Here is a 23,425-nt window from a genome sequence, read left to right on the forward strand (position 1 = left end):
GCAGAGTCTTTGTCCATGAATGGGCTCATCTCAGATGGGGTGTCTTTGATGAATACAACAATGACGTTCCCTTCTATCCTGCTGGCAAAAATGAGGCTGAAGCAACAAGGTATAATCCTAACATTGCACTTTCAAATGAAATGAATGTTTTACAGGTGATATTTGCTGAACCATGTTAGTTTGGGTGTGGTGTTAAAAAGCAGCCAGGGGATTAAGCAGTAATTTAGTGTTATACAGAAAGTTTGGACTTTTAATATGACTCAGCCAATTTTGAAATTGACCCAGTGAACCCAACATAAATGGCCATTCTGTAATTTCGTGTTTTTGAATAGACAAGACATTGCACTTGTCAAAACTAGAATTAATTGGTATTAGGAAAAGCCACTATCACATCAAGGTTGACAAATATGACAGATGCATGTAGAATAAAGGAGCACCTAATTTTCATACAAAATTCTGATTTCATAGAACAATCACTTCTTACTAATGCATCTCCTCTTCTTTGAATCCCCTTCTTTCTATCAGCCAAAGCAACACAGCACATGTAATATCAAGAATGTAATAATTCCTTGATTTTTCACTAATTGTTTGTAATACACTTTAGATGCTCATCTGATTTCACTGGCAAATATATTGTTCGAAATGACAAAGGACAAATCAGAAAATGCAACATTGAACCCCATACTCAGCTTTATGAGGCTGGATGTGAATTTATTCCAGACCTAGAGCAAACTACTCCAGCATCGATAATGTACATGCAAAGTCTCCATTCAGTAAGTATAACAAATACCACTTTTACAATAACATCCAAAATCCACAAAAAGTGATACCGTTATGGGGCCAACCAAAATGAACAAAATACCTGATGAAAGCCTTTAAACCTTCACCGGTTTCTTAATCAGGCAAAGGTGTTAAAAAAATCAAACAAGAGAAATAGAGAGAGAGAGAGAGAGAGAGAACTTACAGTGTTGGAGTCACAGCTCTACATTTTGTCAAGATCTTCTTACAGTTGTTCTCAGTTAAGCCAGTACAGAGAGATATCCATGCAGGCAGAGGCCATTCCTATTTCTTTTTTTCCTTTTTACTTTGTGGTATGGCCAACATGGCTACCCTTGGATGTGTTTTCTAAATACCATTTGAGAAGCTATAGGATTTATTTTTGTTCGCTATCATTTTGCAAGAATGCAAGAGTATTTTAATTCCCCTCTGCCCGCCCCCCTCAAAATTAAATATGCTTCTAGGACATTTTAATTTGAATTTCTATGGCTATGCTGCAATTGGGTTGTGCAATCACATCAGAAAAATCTCACATTCTGAACTGGATCAGGGTGTTTGGGACCAATTTGGATAGGGACTGAAGCAGGCTGGATCAACCTAATTCAGAACTGAATTGTTCCAGGCCAGTTTCAGTGGGGAAGCCTGGCCATATATCACTGTCTCTAAGAGTGGGAAAAAGGGAGTGTGAAAGACAACTCTGGATACAATCAGCCCTCCACATCCATAGATTCTTTATCCATGGATTTGAGCATTCACAGCTTGAAAATATTTTAAAAATATACGAATTCTAAAAGGCAAACCTTGATTTTGCCATTTTGTATAAGGGTCACTGTGACGAGAACCACCCCAAACTGCTTATTTTTCCATCGTAGAATTCACTTTTAGATGGTACCTTGTATGTTGTTACTTATTATAGAGCCAGACAAGTTTATAAGTAATTAGCAATAAAACTTTATTTGAAAAACAGTTTAATAGTGTTTCACTTGTTCAGTTGGTACATTCACTTGTTATTGTTTCACTTTGTTGCACCTAGGACCTTATCACACGCAGGCCAAAACATGGTCAAAACGTCATCCAAACATTGTGGAAGCATTAGGGTCTGATCATGTCTGACGCTTCTAAAGTGTAATTGAGGCTTCCCACTATGGAATTGTCATGGAATCATTCGTGGGGAAGCCATTTTCTGATAAAGGGATATCCCATTATTCAGAAAATGGCTCCTCCTGGCTTCCCCTCAGGCGAACCCTATCCCTCAGGATAACAGACCAGCAACTCCCTCCCTTGGAGTGCTATATTAGAACCAAGTCCCTCACTTCTGAACTTGTTCCCTATCAGACCCTGTCACAGAGCTAAGTCGTTCCTTTCCAAACTTTAGCTCTCACAGCCCCTAACCAAATGCCGCCCGTTTTTGTCCCATAAGGAGGTTGCAGCAACCACGTGTTGCGGCCTCCAGAGGGACCAAAAAGAACCCTCTTCTGGGCGGGTTCTTTTTGCGTCCCTGAAGCGTCCATGATGACTCCTCTCGGGTGTAGTGCCGTTTGGACACTGCACTCAAGGAACGTCATCATGGCATGTGCCATGTGTACGGGCGCACGCCAAGATGGCACCTGGGTGGCGCGGTGAGGCTCAGAGCGTGTGGACACTCCACCTTCACTGCACCACAAAGTGCCAGTCTGTAGAGCCCCTTTGTTTCCATGCACATTGTGGTGAAGTGATGGAGAAGGGAAGAAAGACATCTGGACTTTCTTGTGGTTTCTAATTTGGGGAATGTTTTGGCAGCACTCTTCAGTTACAGTGCTTTGGGGAAGGGATGGTAATATGCAACTCAACTAAATATATATTCATTTCCCTTGGATTGTGCTTGTTGTAAAAGCAGATCTTAGCCTGCTTACCTGTCCAAATTTGCAGCCTCTTGTTGCTGCCTCCCCAGCTGGCAGCCCACAACTCAGCCTGTCAGTATAATACTTTACTTCTGATCATTCAGGTCTTCAACAGTTCTCTGTAGTGCAGCTGTGTTTCAGCTCTGCAAGTGTGCAATATTCTTAGAGGCTCCGACACATTATTCATTCTTCCATGTGAGAAGAAAGAAGCAAAGTTTTACATCCCTCTTGCTTTGTTTTTCTAATGCAAGTCAATGGGTCATCCAAAGACTCAGCTTTCCAAATCTCTATTCAGATTTGGATTCTGAAACATATGGGACAAAATCTGAATTGAACTCTGAATGCAATTGTGTGTGTGAGAGAGAAAGAGATAGTGACAAGGATAGCTTGCATAAGCTTATGCAAAACTGGTCAAGGCTTTTCTGATTTTTTTCACTAATAATCACAAACATTCATTCATGTCTCTTTTCTTTCACTGCTCTGATGGTTGCTGCACTTCCTCCTTTTCACCTCCCTTTCTATTCCCTTTTAATCTTTTATTCTTTTTCATCTCTGCTATTCTTAATTGTCAGCTCCATTTTTTGATGTTCTAAAGCAGGGTGGGCAATTGGGGAATCCTAGGGGGGGCTTCTTTAGTCCTCCAGGACATCTTGGAGGGATGCATCTGCACTTGCTCCTGCAAAGAATAAATATAAATACAAATAAATCATTTTGTTTTGCCACCAAACACCCTCTCTGGGTCGTGTTTTTCCTGCCCCCAGAGGGCATTTTGTGACATTTTGAGGTAAAGAAAAATTGAAATTTTTTGCAAAATTTCAATTCATTTAGAGATAATTTGTGGGCATTTTGGGAGGGGGGAATCAGTTTTTTCCCAAAAGCAGAAAAATGGCAGTTCTTGGGCTGCACTTGTTCTAAAGCTCCTAATTATTTTTTCAGTTATTTTCTTCAGTTATTAAGTCTCTTTTAGTTCACATTAATCTTTTTGTCTGAGATAGCTCCTAATTATATGCAAGTATGCATGTAGAAATCACAGAGGACACCTATGACAAAATGAGATGGTTTAGGGTGTTGGTGTCCAAATTTGTAGACATTCGTTTCCATTCCCTTCCCTGCAGGTTTTCAGTCTCCTCCTCTGACACTGTCAGTCATATTCTGTACTCACTCATCATGCTCAGTCTTCATTGAATTGTTCTGGTTCTCCCTTCTTTCTTAAGATTTTAAAACTGTAAATATTTCCTACACTTGGAAAAAAATTTAAAAACGAAAAATCTTGGCGTACTCAGTGCTGTCCATATATGGATATTGGCCAAGTCGTGCCCAAAATTTGAAGAAACAACTTCATAAAATATAGAAATTATAACATGGGAAGCAGTTCCTCCATGGTTTAAAACAAAGGCTTAAGACAGGCTGGGATGATAAGCTATCAATGCCCAAGAGGGTTTTGATTAACCATTTATGGCAAATGCAGGGAGGTTGAGCAGTCACGCTCAGGCCCCTGGGAGTCAAATGTTCACCATCTTTGTTTTATATGGTAGGGATGGTTGTAGGGATTGCCAAGAGGATGCCAATCCTGACTTGCTCTTCTTATTTTTTATTTAGGTTACTCAGTTCTGTGACAAGAGTAACCATAACATAAGAGCACCAAATATGCAGAACAAAATGTGCAACTACAGAAGCACCTGGGAAGTCATTATGGACTCCCCAGATTTTGCCAGTTCTTCTCCAAGAAGTGCTCCTCCACCTCAGCCGACTATCTCCTTGTTGCAAGCACAGGAAAGAGTTTTGTGTTTAGTACTTGATGTTTCTGGAAGTATGAATGGGGTAAGTCTATCTTTCTCCTCAGTTCTAGAAGAAATATTTCCATGTTTGCAAAATGCTAGGATTAAGGTAAAGAATTTAAAAAGAATCAATGCTCTGTAATAAATGGTACATTATATCAGAAATAGTGAAGCTAATTTGGTTCTGCTGTCCCAGTGACACATTCTGGCTGCTGGGGCCGTATAAGCTATTTTTGGAAAGTGCAATCTTGCTAAATATAGCTCATGCCCCCTATGCAGTGGAACATCAGCATATCTACTGATTTGCATGATGCTGAGGAGAAGGGCTGCATCTTTGAGGATAACTGATGGATGGAAGAAAACTGTCTCACTGCAACATTTTTTCTCTAAAGGTCCATGCTGGGATGGTTGGAGTTTGTCCCTGATACACAGAGTAGGAGAGATTTTTCTCTACTGGGAAATCCCTTCCTTTACATGGATTTTCTCCCAACAAGAAATGACAACTGGCTATTAATATGCCCTCACTAGGCAACTGCCACTCCATTACATCCAAAGCAGGGGGTGTTATCTACTGGAAGATGAAAGAAAAATAAGTGTGTCTGATGTTGTCATAGAATAAAGAGCCAAATATCTGTCTGACAGTAAGAAACTTCCCACCTTGTTCTGGCTGTTCACTCATGCTAACTATCAACAAAATCATGTCACTGATTTTGGCAATGGCAGAGGAAGGAAACATGACTTTATTGCTTTCTTATATAATCAAAATTTATCTTTCCCTTGCATATTCAATTCCCAAGGAAGCTAACAACAATAGATCGCACATTCTGCAGTAATAGCACATACCTAAAATTACAGGGGGAAAAAGACAAAGGTCTAATCCCAACCATTCTTGCATACCATGTTCTTCCGTACACACCTGCCCTTGTTTTGAGACATTCTGGTGAGGTTCTTCTCTCTGCCCACCACCCTCACAGGTACATTGAGTGGGAACACAGGAGAGGGCCTTCTTGGTAGCTGCTCCCAGAAAGTTTAGACTGGCGCCTTTCTTGTTACCTTTTTGAGGCAACTAAAAACTACTTAGGTTTAGCAAGTCTTGGAAGACTGATTATTGAAGGGGAAAGCATCTTACAAAATGTGCTGGATTTTCTATTTGCTGTTTTCCTTTCAATGGTTTATGTTCTTAACAGATTTTTAAAATAATTTAATTACATTTGAAACTTTTGTATGTTTTGAATTTTTTGTTTGATTTCTTCTAGCTGTTGTAAGCTCCCTTGAATCCCAAATTGGGAAAATGGTGGGAAATAAATAACTATAACACAAATTACAATTAGTTGTTTAAATACAATTAGAGTAGAATCACCAAATCAACTGTTAAATGCTTCATCAACACTGTAAACTCCAGTGACTCAATGGATCTGCTCTAATGGTGACAAACAATAGGATCTGGGCCTAATTCAATAAAGATTTAATATTCAAAAGCATAAGATTTAAAGCAGAGTAGCAAAACCAGAAAACAGAGAACAAAATAACAAAACAGAGAAATGATATGCTGAATAAACCAAAATCCACTTAAAGGAGCCAAGGAGGCCTTCTCGGCCAGGACGTTCCAGAGCATGGATGCATACCCTAACAATGTCTTCTCCTGCATTCCCAGCTAGATGTTGGTGGGACACACTCATCATAATATATATTTAGTTTCATATTTGAGATGCATAAAAATTAATAGGGAAGTAATTTGTCAGTAATTTTCTTGTTGAAGCAAACAGTGTGCAATTTATACATTTTCCCCCCTGCTGCAAGAAAGTCACCAAAAACAATGCAGTTTGCAATTTGGGATTTATTCTTGGTAAAATTCACATCTAGTTGTTTTGCACTGAAAACAGAATTTGGCGTGCGGCTCTGTGCAGAAAATACTGTTTCATTTGCAAAATAACCCTGTGTGAATTTTGCATAGTATATCTCCAAGCAGACCTGCACAACTTAGTAAAAGGCAGGGGCCAAAATGAAAATAGGTTGACTTCTTTGGGGCGAGATGGTGCCCCGTCCCAAGGACTCAGAGCACATGTGTGTGTGTGTGTGGGGGGGGGGGAGTGATGCCTTCTCAGCCCCATGCGGCAGCCACCTCAGAGGATTAATAATTGAATGCGAAACCAGCAACAAATGCCAGGTGCTGCGGCATATGGGGCAAAAACGGGAGGCTTCTAAATTGAATGAAATTTTCAGGCTGGCTTTCTCCTAATAATTTCCAAAATTTGCTTTTTAGTCATTGTTAAAATGTCTTTCATGGTACACTCTGTTTTTATTTTTTGCATTTTTATTTTTTTCATCTCCATGTACAGTTTAATCGCATTGATCGATTGAGGCAAGCTGCAGAACTGTTCATCCTACAGATTATTGAAACAGGTTCCTGGGTTGGAATTGTCACATTCAATAATCGAGCGTCAACTGAGGCTGGTTTGCAACATATTACTGGTGATAGTGTCCGCCAGACTCTCATATCTTTTCTTCCAGCTACAGCAAATGGGGGAACTAACATATGTTCAGGAGTCCGTGCAGGATTTCAGGTGAAGGAGAACATTTTCCAAATACTTTGATTATTACATGCCTGCTTAACATTTATTTAACCAATAGTGTTGGGTCTACTATTTTAAAACATGGGGGAGGGGATGACTGAAAGGAAACTGTCACCCAATAGTTAATCTAGTTCTATTTCTGTTAATATCAACAGTCAAAGCACCCAAGCCAAGAGTGGGTGAAAAAATGCAGTTGCCATAGGATGCCATTTGGTGGAATCAATACATAGAGTTTAGGCTCAGAAATGTACAGCGCTGTGTAAATTTACTGCGCTTTATAAATAAAGGTTAATAATAATAATAATAATAATAATAATAATAAATGCTGCTGGCACTGCTTTGGCAGTTGTCTGAAGGCTGCGCCCAGCGGACCAAACCAGGAAGGAGCTCCAAAACGGAGTTCCTTCCTGCTCCGCGCAAAGGGTGCACTAGACGCCCTGGTGCGGAGCGAGGACATCACTTCTGTGCTGCCCCGTATAGAGGCGGCACGGTTGTGACGTCCTCATGGCGGCAGCCGTGTGGAACGGCCGCCGCCATTTTGTGTGCGCTCCGTGCGTCCTAGGGTTGGGGGCATCCAGAAAGGATGCCCCTTTTTAACCCTAGCACGCGCAGAGCGCATAGTAAAGTGCCCGTTTGTAATGGGCCAAAGACACCAGTGGCTTAGATAACAAACTATGGGCCCATACAGACAGGCCAAAATAAAGCTGCTTTGGTTCACTTTGGAGGTATGCTGTTTAAATTATGCATGCGTCCTAAGAGTCCGGAAGTCATGCCAAAGTGACTTAGGACTGGGAAATGGCTTTGGTGTAGCTTCCAGCCTCTTAGGATGCATGCATAATTTAAATAGCATATCTCCAAAGTGACCCGAAGCAGCTTTATTTTGGTCTGTCTGTATGGGGCCTATGTCTTTGTTATATGAACGCCATTCTTAGATAGGAAAGTTACTGAGGGAGCTATTCTAATCTAGCTACATTTCTAGCATGATCTAGGAGAAGAGAGGATGAGGAGGAGGGGAAATTTCCCATGAGAGTATTAGTTTACATCACAGAGGGGTTAGGATAAGTAGATAGAGAGGTAAGTCACTGCAGGTCACTCAGTCTGCACATCTAACCCTATCACTACTGTCCACTCTGAGGTTTTAACTCTTTCAGTGCAGAGCATTGTTGCATTTCCAATAGGAAATTAGTTCACCAGCATTTTGTACCCTACCCCTGCTATGCTGGCTAAGCTTTGTTGAACTCCTTCCATTCCAAACAGCTTGCTTTGGGTCTTGCATTATTTGTTCTAATACTGCTGCTAAAATTTGAAGTGTTCTTTACCATCTAGGTGTTTTTACAAAAATATTCAAGCACAGAAGGCTGTGAAATTCTGCTTTTGACAGATGGAGAAGATTCAGGAGTAAGTTCTTGTTTTGCTGAAGTTCAAAGTAGTGGATCTATAATCCACACCATTGCTTTGGGGCCGGATGCTGCAAAAGAACTAGAAATGTTGGCAAAGAGCACAGGTAAGAGAGGAAGCAAAGTGTCTAAACTCCTCTATCTTATAGATACATTTTAATCTGTCCTCTTTTACTGTTGTGTAAACTGCTTTCATGCTAGATGGATGAACTCTATTAATGAGGTAAAGGCTATGAATTTTTGGAACTAAGCAGGGCAGTGAAGGCCAGGGAGTCTTGGAGATATCTCATCCACAGGGTTGGATTGGTTAACAACAACAACAACAACAACAACAACAACAAAAGCTGCTTTGAGTCCATGTACTGAGGGAAAGGCAGAATATAAATGAAATAAAAATCTAATTAATGATATTATAAACATTGTCATCATCAATACTGGTAGCTGTGACTCCCTTGCCACAAGTCCCACCCAATGTTATACTTCTTTCCCAACTTGTTTAACCCATGGATCCTCACTTAGCAGCCATGACAACATGGTAGGTGATTATAATAATCTCTCCACTCATGTTTCAGGGGGTTTGACATTTTCTGCCACTGATAGTTTGGACTCCAATAGCCTCATAGACGCTTTCAGTGGAATTTCATCAGGAAGTGGAAATATCAATCAACAATCTATTCAGGTCTGTATTTGGGAGCCAGAAGGTGCAATTTGTTAATAGTTATAGGTATAAAATTGCACAGGGGGAGGAGAAATCCATGAACAATTCAGAGGAGGAGGGAGAGAAAGATCAAACTGAGGAGGCAGGTTGTTGTTTAGCACTGAACAACATTTTAAAATGTTTATTAACCCAAATTCAGTTGTATATTGACAAGTCCACTAGTAAAATAAACAGAAATTTAAGGAGATCACCAGGAAAATAGCACCATCCAAAAGGGTTACACTCTTTCCTTCCAGCACCACAGTCCCAGTTTCAGTGCTTGGTATCTGCTAAAATCTAGAGGTACTAGCTCTTATTGAACTCTATTGTCTCATCCAGTGTAGCCCTATCTGTTTCCTGCACACATATAATGCTGTAATTAGGAACTTCTGTGAAAAATTGACACATGACTGATCTACACAGAAAACAGCAGTTTCTATACAGGAAACATATTTTTGTATGCAAAAAAACAGGGCTAGAAAAGTTTCCTATATGTGTTCTATCCTGTTTGTCCTCCAACTTGGTGGTTCCAAAACTTGTATCCCCAGAAGCCCCAGCCAGTGGGCAGAGATCCTGAACTTGTAGTCCAACAACATCTAGAGACCCATGTTTGAGATCCCCTGATCTAATAAATGTACTATATAATTTCCCCCTAATCAAGTGTACACTAAACATTTTCCTAACAGCTTGAAAGTAAAGGACAAAACCTCAGTCCCAGCCGGTGGATGTATGGAACAGTATCCATTGATAAAACTGTGGGAAATGACACTTTCTTCGTAGTTACATGGAGTTTGAGCCTAAATGTGCCAAGAATAATTCTGACGGATCCTGAAGGGAAAACGTACAGTGAGACAGACTTTGTAGTTGATAACACCAACATCCGAACAGCTCGACTCAAGATTCCTGGAACTGCAAAGGTAGAATTGAAGCTTTCTTTTAGACCTATATATTCAGTCTTAAAGATATTAAAAAGTGTGCCTCCTTTAAAAAAAAAAAAAGAGCTGTAGGGAGTGCATCTGTGCTAACAAAGGATTGTGTCACTGCTGCTTAAATGGGACAACTGCAAGGGGAAAACCACTTATTTCCAGAAGTCCTGTACATACCATTTTGCATTTTAATATATTCCAGGCAGGAGACTGGGTTTACAAAATTCTGAATACACACACAGAAGCTCAAGGGCTGTCAATAACAGTCACCACCAGAGCAGCATCTGTGACTATGCCTCCAGTGACTGTGAAGTCCTATGTGAACCGAGAAACCAACAGCTATCCTAGTCCCATGGTCATTTACGCAGAAGTCACCCAAGGGTTTTTGCCTGTTGTTGGTGCAAATGTCACAGCCATCATTGAATCGGCATCTGGGAAATCTGTAGAGCTAGAGCTCTTTGATGATGGTTCAGGTAAGTTAATGTTGAAGTATTTGTTACTACACAGTTTAGAATTTCCTTGTGCGCATAACTTGTACAACACATAGAACAAGATTGTTTCTAACTGGGGATTTTGCTGGGATTGGGTTCTTCTGTGTATGTTCTTTTACTGTGTTGTGAATTGTTTGCTCTTCTCCAAACTGAATTACTTGAAACCCATGTTAGAAGTTCAATAACACTTACCACTGAAAAGTCAAAAATCCTTCAGAGCAGGACCCAATAATAGGCTTAGATAGCATGTTTGACTCATAGTGTCCTCCCTCCTTGTCTACCTATCCTCACCTCTCTGTGATGTAAAATTACACTCTCAGGGATGTCTCTCCACCTCTTCTTCCCTCTCTCAGCTGTTTCCTAGTCCTGTTTCCTAGTCTTGTGCTCTCAGTTGTTTCCTAGAATGAATCTAGTTTGGATTAGTACTGCATATAACTTTCTATTTTAGAATAGAGTTCCTATAATAAAGTTTGTTTAGTTTGTTTCTCTAACCAGTGGTTATTAACCTTTGGTCCCCTGGAAGATTTGGATTTCAGCTCCAATAATTCCTAGCTGTTGGCCAAACTGGCTGGGGTTTCAGGAAGCTGAAGTCCAAACAAATGGAAGACCAAAGCTTGGGAGCCACTGCTTTAAGTCATTAGTGTCTTTACTGCTTAATCAAGGGGCTTTATCACATTGCAAAAGGAAGACAAGAGGTAGCAAGACAGAAGTGGCTTTCTGATTACCTCCCTGCACAAAGCACTTCCACTCTACTTCCACTCTACCACTGAGGGAGACAATCATAAACACATGCCTTTTGTCCTGATTGAAAAATTTGTTTTGCAAAAGCTACACGTTAATGATCAACTCCCTCTGGAGGAAGAATGGAAATACCATGATGTCTTGTAGAAAGGTAAGCCAGAAGCCACTTCTGTTTTGCTGCCTCTCATCTTTCTTTTGCAATGCAATAAGGTCCAGGATCTCTAACCGCTGCATGCACTCTCTATCAACTGATCCCACTAAAAGTACAGAAAACAATTGTCTTTTAGTCTCTGTGGTTGCTTTCATAATATTGCTTGTGCCTCTTCCAACCCATGTATCATGTGCATTCCTGCCTTTGAGATATGGAAATTAACAAACAAGAGCCAAACTGCATGTTACAATAATCCCATGTTTTGCCCTTAAGAGTGAAATTTTCATTTACAAACAGCCTCCCTGCCACCTTCCCCACCAGTCCTGAGCTTCATCAAGACTGTGGTGTGTGAACAGGGTGGCTTTAGGCACTTGTTCCCTACAGTGGTCCCAGTCTGGTTTGCATGGCAGATTTGATCCACTCCACCACCTATTTGTGAAGAAAAAAGTCTTGCACTCAAGGGTAACACAAGCAACTATTGCAGTATGTGGTTTACCCCCAAGATAAACACCTTCCAGGCTTACTAATGGCTATGACAAATGGGACATTTGGAACATCTGACTACCCCACACATTAAAACCTGCCTAAACCTCTATAAACAGCAGATTCCTTTGATTCTATTAACCATATTCAGAATCGGGCATTCATCTTTTCCTGTGAAAACAGATGCAGATGTGCACATCTTTAACATATAAATGCTATAAGCAGTAAGTTGTTTGTTTCAGGTGGCAATTTTCACTATTTATGTACTAAGGTCCTGATACTTTGAAACATGATGGAATCTACTCAAGATATTTCACATCTTTCAAGGAAAATGGCAGGCACAACATAAAACTGCGTGTCCAAGGAAAAGACAACGCTGTCAGACGAGTCAACAGGAAGAGTCACGCTCTCTATGTATCAGGTTATGTAGAAAATGGTAAGTATTTTAAATATGAAATGGCATTATTTTCTAGGAGATCTACAGCAGATTTGGGCATTAAGAATTATAAAATAGGAAAACTAATTATTTGGGGAAATATCGATTTCTACTTTTTAGTGCCTTCTCCATCATTACTTTTATGGTCTTGATTTCATGTGGAGGCTGAGTACATATTCATAACAATGTGCTCTGATTTGCACTAATGTATCCATGGACTTAACCCTTACATCTTCTCCTACATTTCTCTAATCAGCCAAGTGCTTCCTAACTTAGCATGTTAACTGAATGTGTTGGAACCAATAAAGCACCCCCTAATTCCTATAAAAAATTTAAAACAATCTCCTAGCATACTTCGTTTGGCTTTGCTATGCCATCTTCAGTCCTTCTGTTTTTATATATCAGCCTAAAATCTAGATTGAATTACCATACAGACACCATACAATCATGTGGAAAGTAGGGTATTTAGAAAATCACAATGTACAATTTGTGGTTCCAACTGGGTAGAAAGACGTACATGTTTGCCATACCCACATAGTTATAGTATGCACAACCATACATCATTTGTGTGGGATAGCCCTGCTGTGACTTAATGTGCTTCTGTATGGCTGACATCCTGTTAGTGACATAAATCCAACATACACCTGTGTATGTCTTTTTTGGTCATTGTGGAGGGTGGTATTATCTTCTTTTCTATGCAGCAACTAAAGCCCCCACCCCTAAACGCACCATTTATCCACTGTAATTTCCAATACAGCCATTTAATAGATGCAGAACAGGGATGGGCATCAGAGAAGTGTCTGGCTATGTCCCTATAACCAGGTGCAGAATGATTATATCCTCAATTGAGACATCTGGAGGATCCCAACAGATCTCAGAAGATGAAGTAATTGGTATTCTGAGACATAATATAGTTATGCCATGATGGATTTTAATAAATAAATAAATAAATAAACTTTATTCTTATACCCTGCTTTTCTGCTGCAGCAATCAAGGAGGTTTACATGACTAGAATATGTTGCAATTTTGTTCCTTATGTCTTAAGGGCATAGTTTGATCCTGCTGAGAATACACTATTGTACAGAGTTGTGAATTTAATTCATTTTATTGATTAAGGGAATAAACAAAACAGAAATAATAACCAATTATCCCAAGCCTAGCACTATTTGTCTGCTTACAAAAGTTGAGAAGACATGGCCATGTGATATGTGGAAATAAATTATAATAAGACAACATGGGAGAAAGTGGATATAGGTTAGAAGGTCAATGACACACCAAATACTTATCAGAAAAAGAAAGCAAGAAGAGTGAAAGGGAAATTAAAAAGAAGGAGAAAATTTAGTTTTCAGTTATTGTTTAAAATATAAGTTAAGAAGTCATTCCTATTAATGAAGGTACTGCATTCCATAGTCAAATGTTATGAGAAACATTATGAGATTGAGCTATAATGTGATTGACTGCACTAATTATTCATTTATTGTACCTTAATTTTTGTAATTTATATGAATCAGGTAGTGCATTCCTGGAATTATGATGTAATATTACAATGTGCTATTGTAAACAGAGGATGATTTTTTAAAAAAAGAATGCATGTGAAAATGGTCTTTACATAGAAGATTAGTGTCTGAAGAATTAATTGTTACTTTAAACTTAATTTGACAAATACACACACACACAGAGTGAGCCTGCGTCATACGCGGGCGTGTCTTACACTGAAAGTTGCGCTGGGAAAAGGGGTGGCATGGCCCATAAAGGGTAATGGTATGTGTGCCCATGGTGCGTGCCCACTGCTGCACTGCCACATGCACGAGCCCCATTCATTTAAATGAGGCTCGAGCATACGTAACAGATCCCCCACGTAAGGGAAGGGTGGACTATATATATATATATATATATATGGGTTAAATGCAAGTTGTGAGCAGTTTCAGGTTTACTGTGCTTACTGTCCTTTACAGTGAAGTCACTGGAGGCATATTGGCATTCCCTAGTATTTACATTTTTTTTGCAAATACTGTATGTACTCTGAGCAATCCCTTCTGATGCTCCAATATATTCCTGAGCTTCACTTCAGATCTCTGACTCTTATTGGGCTTTTTCTCAGTCTGATCTTGGTTACTTCAGGCTATAGAAGGGATGAAGCTCCTGTAGGCCTGGATATGTTTTTGGACTACAGTTCCTATCATCCCTGTCCACTAGTCAAAAGAATTTGATCTGATGGGAACTGGATTCCCACATATCTGGAGAGCCACAGGTTTCCTGGCTCTAGACAAAAGACCACTTCTTTTAACACATGAGTAGAGTAAAAGGTACACAACAAACCCTCCCAGAACAGTCTCTGGACATTCATTTTAGCCAAAGGCCAGCTATTCAGGCCTATCAGTGCTAGTCCTGCTAATGAAAAGAGATCTGGCAAATGAAACCTGATCTATTAATACAAAGCATTACAGTAACTTTTCTTGTTCTGTGATTAAAGAATTGCAGGGTTGGAAGGGACCTTGGTGGTCATTCAGGCAATCCCCTAACCCCATGGGGGGAAAAAAGAAGAGAGCTGTGTTTCCAAGAGAAGAAAAATACATAAGAGTTTAAATTAATTCTAAAGGATGAAGAGACACAATTTGTTCATGAACTACAGAACTAGATAAACACTTCTTCTGTGTCAACAGTTATATTGTAAAACAGTGTTTTCCAACCTTTGACCCTCCAGATGTTTTGAACTTCAATTCCTCTAATTCATTACTGTTGGCCAAGTGGGTTGAGGCTTCTAGGATTTGACGTCCAAAACAAATGAAGAGCAAAGATTGGACCCCACCCTTATAAAGGAAAAATTGCAAGTTTTAACATGACCACATCATTGTGGAAAAGAAGTGACTGAAGATAATGCACAAAAGAAAATATATCAAATAGACTTGCAGAATACTGCCTGGAGCTTTGCAGTCACACACTTCAGTACACCTATTCCTTTACCTGTTTTTCATAGGCGAGATAAAACTGAATCCAGTAAGGCATCGCCCTAATGAGGATAAAATCCAAGCAAATGTGGGAAATTTCAGCAGAGCAGCATCAGGAGGTTCTTTTGTAATGAATGGGTTGCCTCCTGGAAATCCACCGGATGTCTTCCCACCCTGTAAAATCACAGACCTTGAGGTAGAGCACCATGAGGATGATGAATTACTTTTGTCCTGGACAGCTCCTGGGAATGATTATGATATCGGGAAAGGTAAGTGAAATTTTGCTTTGAGAAATAGGCTCTCTGTCTTCTGTGAAAAGAAAAAAGGCCAGTTTTATTCCCTCCCTTTTAGTATGAGTAATATGACACTGCTCCTGTGGAAAAGGGATCCAACCATACCGTTGGTCCACCATGGCTATTTTCTCTCCAGGTTGTTCTACTGCAGAGGAAATGGGCTGTTTCATCCCTCGGTTTCTTAGATTTTGTGAATGATTTGCAGAGTGTTCTGTTTACAGTTGCTAATTTAAAAAAAAAAAACAGTGATCATCAAATTATCAAAAACACAGCAAAGAAGCATTATTCTGAATAATTCTGAAAGCAAAATATCTGTAGTGGTTTGGAATTTCTGGAAAACTGATGAGCATAGTTAGCTGTCACCTTCACCTTAAATACATGTGTTATATGCTTAATAGATGCATAATATAGTGACAAGAACCAATGTGGCTTGAATGTTGGACTGTGACTCTGGTGACCAGGGTTTGAATTTCTGCTGGGTCATGGAATCCCTCTTGGTGACCTTTGGTACGTCACACTATCTCACCCTCAGAGGAAGGCAAGGGTAAACTCCCTCCTAGCAAATCTTGGCAAGAAAACCTTGTGATAGGCTCCCCTTTGGGTCACTGTAAGTCAGAAACACAACAACAAAACATAAAAGCATAGTAACGGAATTTACTAGTTAATCAAGTAAATCATGATGTGGCTTTCAGCAGCTGCAGTTTCTCTAGCAAACTGTGCAAGGTCAGCTAATGAAGAAGGAGTAGATAAAAATGTTTCCATCTTGGAATGGCTGGGAAATATTTATTTTCTTGTTTGGTTGGGGTGATTTCCCCTCTCCTTTTTCCTGTGAAAGTGCCATTGCCTTCCAGAACAAGGAATAAAGGATAATTTAAGATCAGGAAAGATCAGATAAATTGTCTGCGCTTGAGAGGGTGAAGTCTGGCCATAATCCCACCCAGAAAACTGGTCTGTTGCGACAAATAACTGATTTAATCAGCTAGAGGATGTGAAATAATGTAGTCTTTGCCTTGGGTTTTATTGCTAAATACTTGTTTTCAATCTTGACAGCACCTTGAACTTTACTTGGTCTGGGACCTGACTGGACCAGAGCCCTGGAATTGTGACAACATACTTGTTTTTTGGCATTAAAAAAAATTCACACGTGACGGGAGATAGGGTCACCTCAGATCCAGAAATCTTCTAGAAAATCCTTTTCTAGATTTCTCTACACTAATAGGAAAAATCATTATAGCAAAGACACAAAAAGAGAGGCTCATAGGAAGAAGATGTGCTAGAAAGAGCCCTTCAGGGCACAACAGAGCTCATGACAGTGGCTAGCTGGTTTTCTGCAAAATCATACTCCAAGTACATTACATAAAGAAGAAACTGTCATTTACACACACACAAAATGAGCCCACTCTGAGAAAGCATCTCTGGTATTTGAAACTGAGGAAGTATGGTTACAGGGAGGAAGGACTGCATATCCCTATCTGATTTCCCTATTTTCTCAGAAAAAAGGAAACATGCACTGTTTTGAGTTGTTGGTTTAATTGTCACATAGTTTTTTGAACAATTAGTCTTGACATTTTCATTTAGCTTGAAAGATAAATGGAACAAACAGTTATTTATCGCATCTAGTCCTCCATAATGCCAAGCAGACACAAAGGACTCATTCCTATTAAAAAAAAAAAAACTGAGAAAAGGAAACCAGGTCCAGGAATTACAATGACCTGGTGGTGGTGATTGTATGCCTTCATGTCGTTTCCAGTTTATGGGTGACCCTAATGTGAACCTATCATGGGTTTTTCTTGGCACATTTTTTCAGAGGGGATTTCCCATTGCCATCTTTTGAGTCTGAGGGAGTGTGAATTGCCCAAGGTAAACTAGTGGGTTTACATGGCAGAGCCAGGATTTGAACCGTGGTCTCCCAAGTCATAGTCCAATGCTCAAACCACTGCATCATGCTGGCTTTTACAATGATCTGGTATTAAACACCAATGTTTCTCAGGCTGCCTGATGTGGATGAACTGGCTCCCCTCCTCTTCCATGAACCAGGGACCTGTATTATATTTGTTTCAATTGGCAGCAACTGATATTTCTTTCCAGAGAACCATGGACTGGCAGCTGACAGCTTTCACCTATACTCATCTTCAAACCACCCAGTGACATAACTAGCATATTTGACACCTGGACTAGATCATTTTCACCACCCACAAGAGAAGTGGGGGAGCCATCTACCTTCCCCTCTTGTATTCTCCTTCTTTTGCTATTACTCCTGCAGCTGCTGCTTCTCCCTTTCTGCCCACGGCAGCCCCTGAGCCAGAGACTGCACTCTGCTATTCAAGTTGCCCAAGCTTCTGCCACTGCTGTACAAGATAATGGCTTGCCAAGGGGCATTGGCTGAGGGAGGGCCCTGCCCACCTGTCATACTGCAGCTGTTGCCACTAAAGTCACAGCTTACCTTGGTGTTCTGCAGAAGTGATGGCAGTGGAAACTGGTGTTACCCAAAAGGGTCAAGGGACGTGGTGTCCCTACCAAGAATGACGGCATTTCCTTGGTATTTTGGGGAAATTATTAGTTCAAAAAAGGCCTGTGAGATGTTGGGTAACCTAAGGAGATCTTTCCACCTATGTATACCAGCACTAACTGCAGAGAGATTCCAGTTTAGATGAATAAAAGAGTTTTATTTAGGCATGTGCAAAGGTACCCACAAACCCAAAGAAACCAATGGAACCTAAAGAACCATAGAAGGCTAACAGATAGGAAAGGTGTGAAAGTTTGGATAGTGAGAAATCAGGATTTAGAGGGGATGATCATTACCAGGGGATTCCACAAAAGATGGAGAGTGGCTCAGACAGAGCCTGAGAGCAACACAGTGAGAGCAACTTTTGGTGCACACTGAGTCCATGGGAAAAGTGAGCAACAGTAGGCAGCTGCATTTGGGGCTGATATTTATATCCTGTTTTCCATCCTTAAGAAATAATTGTTTCATGGTGTAACAAAGATTTGAGGGTTTTCCCAAGAAATGGACAATAGGATTCTGGAACAAGAGATGGCTTTAATTTTGGATTGACTACACATTGATAGGATTTGAGTCAATCTCTGGATGGTTGAATAGGAAAGATGAATAGGAACACAGCCTGGGGTAAGAAGGAGGTCTTTAACTGCTTTGCAATGGGATCTGCTCAGTCCCTATCAAGAGAGGATATGTGCTTTCTCATATGTGTAAAGTCCTAGTGTTCCAAAGTTAATCATGATCTCTTAAAAACATGCCTGATGCTAGATACCAAATATGAAAACATGAAGCCCCAAGAGGAGTGTAGGGTATGCTAACGCTGTTGGTGTAGAAACAGCTGCTAGTAAGCTGCTGGTAATGACAAGGCTGATAAGCCCACTTGGTTCTCTTGGCAGCCTAGTTAACAAAAGCCTGCTACCCCCTTTGCTACCACCACATTACCACTGGCTCCCAGCTTTAGACAGACTGTTTTGGGCCCTGTCACAATGCACCACCTTAGTGCTGGTATACTGGGTGAACTGCTCCCACTGCCCTGATGTTTGTACACTGGTGAGACCATCACTTTGACAAGCACTGCTGTACATAGTTTTACATATAAATCTTAACTTTTACATAGTTTTTTAAAAAATAGTATGGGGGAGGAGATATATATATATGTATGAACATCCTGAACATTTTATTCCTCATTCTGAAAGAAAATATCCTATGATCCTTCCCCATCTCCACCCCTATTTTTTCTAGAAAAATAAGGCTTTGGGGAAAATTGGGAGCAAAGTTTTCCACTGAATTTTTCTGTTTCTTTTCCTAGGTCTTCAGATCTCTTTGAGATCTTTATTGCAGGAGAAGACAAAACTGATACAGAATGGGAGAGTAGGGGCTTTCTCTGTGCCTATCTGCAAGCTGTTGCAGCATTTCTATTCTCTTCCTAAGGGAGATGATCAGTTTAAAGTGATTTATTCCCGACGGGATACAGTCACATTTAATTTTAAAAGTGGGTGTTATCACACTCAGCTGCAGCTGGGTAAGTGCAACCCATATGCAGCCCGGATCCCAGCCATGCTTGTCCTGCGGCTTTCCAAAAATGACAAGCACCTGTTTTTTGAAAAGCCACTGGATAAGCACAGCTGGGATCTAGGCTGCATACAGGTTGCACTTGCCTGGCCGCAGCTGAATGCAATAACACCCGCTTTTAAAATTAAACGTGACTTTATCCCATTGGGGATACGTTGCTTTAAACTGAATGCAATAACATCCTAAAAGTGTGTCTTTTGTCAATTTGTCAAAAAAATCTATTTATCAAAAGGCACATTTTTATGACCTTCTCCCTCAGGAAGAAGAACAGAAGTGCTGTGACATGTGGAGAGGCATGTGCAAAGTCGCTGCTCTTGCCTACTGTTTTGGCTCCCCCCCCCCCATTCCATAAGGCTATCATTATCTAATGCACATGTGTTGTTTACTCTTTATTTTTCAGCTGAAGGATATGAAATAAAAATGAGTGAAAACCCCTTGGAACTAAGAGATGCTACATTTCCTAATGCCACTTCCTTGAACATATCTGGTCTCATACCTGAAGATGCTGGGGTCAAACAGTCCTTTCAGTATAAGCCAGAAAACCTCCAAAAAGAAAACACCACCTCCATCTACTTTGCCATTCGTGCCATTGATGACAGCAACAATGTTGGGGAAACATCTAATATAGCAGCAGTGGTTTTGCTTCCAGAGAACACTGCCTCCCATAGTTCCTCTGAGAAACAGACTCTTCCTTCCATTGTCATGACCACCTTACTACTGTTGTTGATAATGAAAATAATAATAGTGGTTCCATAATGAGGACTTGAGTTACATGTTGCTGTAATTATTGGTTCTTCTTGAAGCACAACACATTATGTTTTAGCCAACTGAAAAAGTGGATGTCAAAAGACTGGACTGTAATAACAGTAATCACAATGAACATTATGGTATTCTAAGTGTATCGGTGAGTGAGCATTGATACTAGGTGTGCCAGGACCAAGGTCATCTGTTTAAAGCTGGATCTATGCTAATCACATATAAACTGAATAGGAGGCTCCCAGTTTTGTTGCAAAATGGATGTGTGGTTATGCTTCCCTCATTTGTGGTTCAACTGCTCATACTGTGTTCTTCCCGGCACACTTTTGCTTCACCTAATTTATATCCTGAGTGAACATGTATGGGGAAGCCTAAAGGAAAGACTATAGGTTGTAAAAAAACAAAGCTCATGAATGGGGTAGTCATAGACTGAAAAAAGTAAGGCTGACACTGTCATATCCAGTTTGGCTTTTATATTAAATCTCAGGAAGATTTTCAATACATCCGCCAGAGAGTGCCTCCTTGGGAAATTATGGTTATTATACTTCAACATATGGGCAGTATTTCTGTATGGTCTGGGATTAATCTTCCTGCCAGGTATTTGATACTTTGCAGTTTGAATGAGTGAGAGCCAGTGAGGTGTAGTGGTTTGAGTATTGGATTGTGACTCTGGAGGCCAGGGTTCAAATCCCTGCCCAAGCATAAAAACCCACTGGGTGACTTTGAGCAAGTCATTTCATCCTCAGTGAACAGCAATGACAAACCTTCTCTGAAGAAACCTGCCAAGAAAACCCTATGGTAGGTTCACCTTAGGGTTACCATAAGTCAAAAATGACTTGGAGGCACACAACAAGAACGTGTTATCCATGTGGGGGGATAAAGGGGGAGATGGCAGATTGGAGAAAGTTTTTGTCTGCTCTGATAATAAATAATAATAATAAATGCTTTATTTATATACCGCCCTTCTTCCAATCAGGGCGGTGTACAACACAATATCAAACACAATATACAAAGGCAATAAAAACTCATTAAAATATACATTAAAATCACCTACTAGCCAGCACATCATTGGCCATCGGGAGGGGGGGGGACTAACTAGAACTTGTATCTAGTATGATGTATTGCTACTCTCTGTTTTCATTTTCCTCCCTGGTATTTAAAGTCCAGCACCATTGTAGAATATAAAAATCAGTGGGCTTTTTATCAAAAATCAGTGTGGCATACTGTGCATTTATTGTTTTAATTTTGTTTTGAGTGTAGTTTAGATTGTTTTAACAATGTGCTTTTAATGGAAATGTTTGTTTAATTGTTGTTGTTTGTTTAATTGTTGTTGTTTGTTTAAATGTTTGTTTAATTGTTGTTGTTTTTACTTTTGTATAGTAAGATTTTAGCAGAAATTTGTTTTAGATGGTTATAAGCCAGCTTGGGTTCTGTGCTGGGACAAAGGTGAGCTATAAATAAAATAAAATGAAACAAAATGAAATGAAATGAAATAAACCCAAAAGATGGAGAAATACTTGGTTGCTTGCTTGATGGTTGTTTCCACATGGGTAGCATAGTTTGGGTTTGATCAGATGACTGCTGTGGATAAGCGTCAATTTTAAAAGAAAGGTAGAATGTAAATAAAATTATGGTGGGCATGATTCTGTATCACCTGCTTAGTTACGTAAGTACTCGGGTTACATAAGTACCCTGGCATCTCCTGGCCCAACCCCTGCCTGTTCTCCTGTCATTTGAGACAAGTTGGCAGACTGACGTTTCCACCCCTTTCTGCAAGCAGTCTTCAATGTGACAGTCAAAAGCAGGATCCTGTTATTATTCCCCTGTGTACAGGAGCTCACTTGCAGGATGCAGGGGGCATCAGTCAGCTTTATCAAAGAAGTTGCTGCAACTCAGAAATAGAGTAGTGATTTGAATATCAGACTACTGGCTGCATTTGCACTCCAGAATAATTCAGTTTGACACCACAATAACTGCTATGTATCAGTGTTATAGAATTCTGCCAACTGTAGTTTTGTGAGATTTTTTAGCCTTTTCTGTTAGAGAACTCTGGTGCCACAACAAGCTACAGTTCCCAGAATTCCATAGCACTGAGCCATGGTAGTTAAAGTGGTATCAAACTGAATCATTCCTGCAATGCGGATACAATCTTTGACAAGTTCTTCTTCTTCTTTTAGCAGTAGTTGAAAATAGTTCATAGGGAAATTAGAATTAACTAGATTATTATGCAAACCTTTCTGAAAGACTTGTTGTTTGGCTGAAAAGTTTGCAAGTACTTTGTGCCTAGGACAAGTGACAATCCTCTACACTTTGGTATTCTGTGGGTCCCACTCTGACTCCTTTTATAAGCCTGGAAAAATGTGGATCCAACACATATGTGCTGGCTCTCTCTTCTTCAAGGGACATATCCACAGTGGTGTCCAGACTATCAGATCTAACACCCAGATCTGTCATGCAACACTGTCAGGCCAGACACTGACACTAGATTTGAAACTCCAAAATAATATGTTTGATATTCAAAATTCAAGTAATGTAAAAGCAGTTTTATATTTTGTTGTTCCATGCTTTCAAGTCATTTCTGACTTATGGTGACCCTGAGATGAATCTATCATGGGGTTTTCTGGGGCTGAAAGTGTGAGACTCACCTGAGGCCACCCAAGGAATTCCCATCGCGGAGCAGGGAATCAATCCCTGATCTCCAAAGTTGTAGTCCAATATTTGAAACACTACACCTTGCTGTCTCTAGTTGATGTTTTAAAAGTAGCTGATAACATGAAAGGGAAATAAACAATCCAGCTTCCCTTAGAACCCTGATCACTGATCAAATGTAGCCAGTCCTCTATCTCTGCAGAAGACATTGTGCAGACTGCTCTCTCCCAGGTTTTCACTGATGTTTGAAATATATGAGAAATAATTCTAAATTAGAACATGAGGTCGCTTTCCTGATTGTGGAAAGATGTTGATGTTATATAAGAGTGTTAGTGACAGAAAACACTCATGCATTCTTGCCATCTATGTACTGTGTTTAT

General features: G+C 40.1%; 1 protein-coding gene across 1 annotated transcript in view; it reads left to right on the forward strand.

The window, feature by feature from the left end:
- The window catches only part of LOC121928114 (calcium-activated chloride channel regulator 1-like), a 29,070-nt gene extending 7,160 nt beyond the window's left edge, over positions 1-21,910 (forward strand). The window contains exons 5-15 of the mRNA XM_042462408.1: positions 1-109; positions 605-773; positions 4,257-4,478; positions 6,775-6,999; positions 8,335-8,512; positions 8,978-9,084; positions 9,789-10,019; positions 10,231-10,501; positions 12,166-12,330; positions 15,308-15,547; positions 20,041-21,910. Of these exons, the coding sequence (XP_042318342.1) occupies positions 1-109; positions 605-773; positions 4,257-4,478; positions 6,775-6,999; positions 8,335-8,512; positions 8,978-9,084; positions 9,789-10,019; positions 10,231-10,501; positions 12,166-12,330; positions 15,308-15,547; positions 20,041-20,396 (2,273 nt within the window). The 3' untranslated portion in view covers positions 20,397-21,910. The remainder of the gene's footprint in view (positions 110-604; positions 774-4,256; positions 4,479-6,774; positions 7,000-8,334; positions 8,513-8,977; positions 9,085-9,788; positions 10,020-10,230; positions 10,502-12,165; positions 12,331-15,307; positions 15,548-20,040) is intronic.
- The last annotated feature ends 1,515 nt before the right edge of the window (positions 21,911-23,425 follow it).

This window comes from Sceloporus undulatus, chromosome 4 (assembly GCF_019175285.1).
Source record: "Sceloporus undulatus isolate JIND9_A2432 ecotype Alabama chromosome 4, SceUnd_v1.1, whole genome shotgun sequence".
Taxonomy (NCBI): Eukaryota; Metazoa; Chordata; class Lepidosauria; order Squamata; family Phrynosomatidae; genus Sceloporus; species Sceloporus undulatus.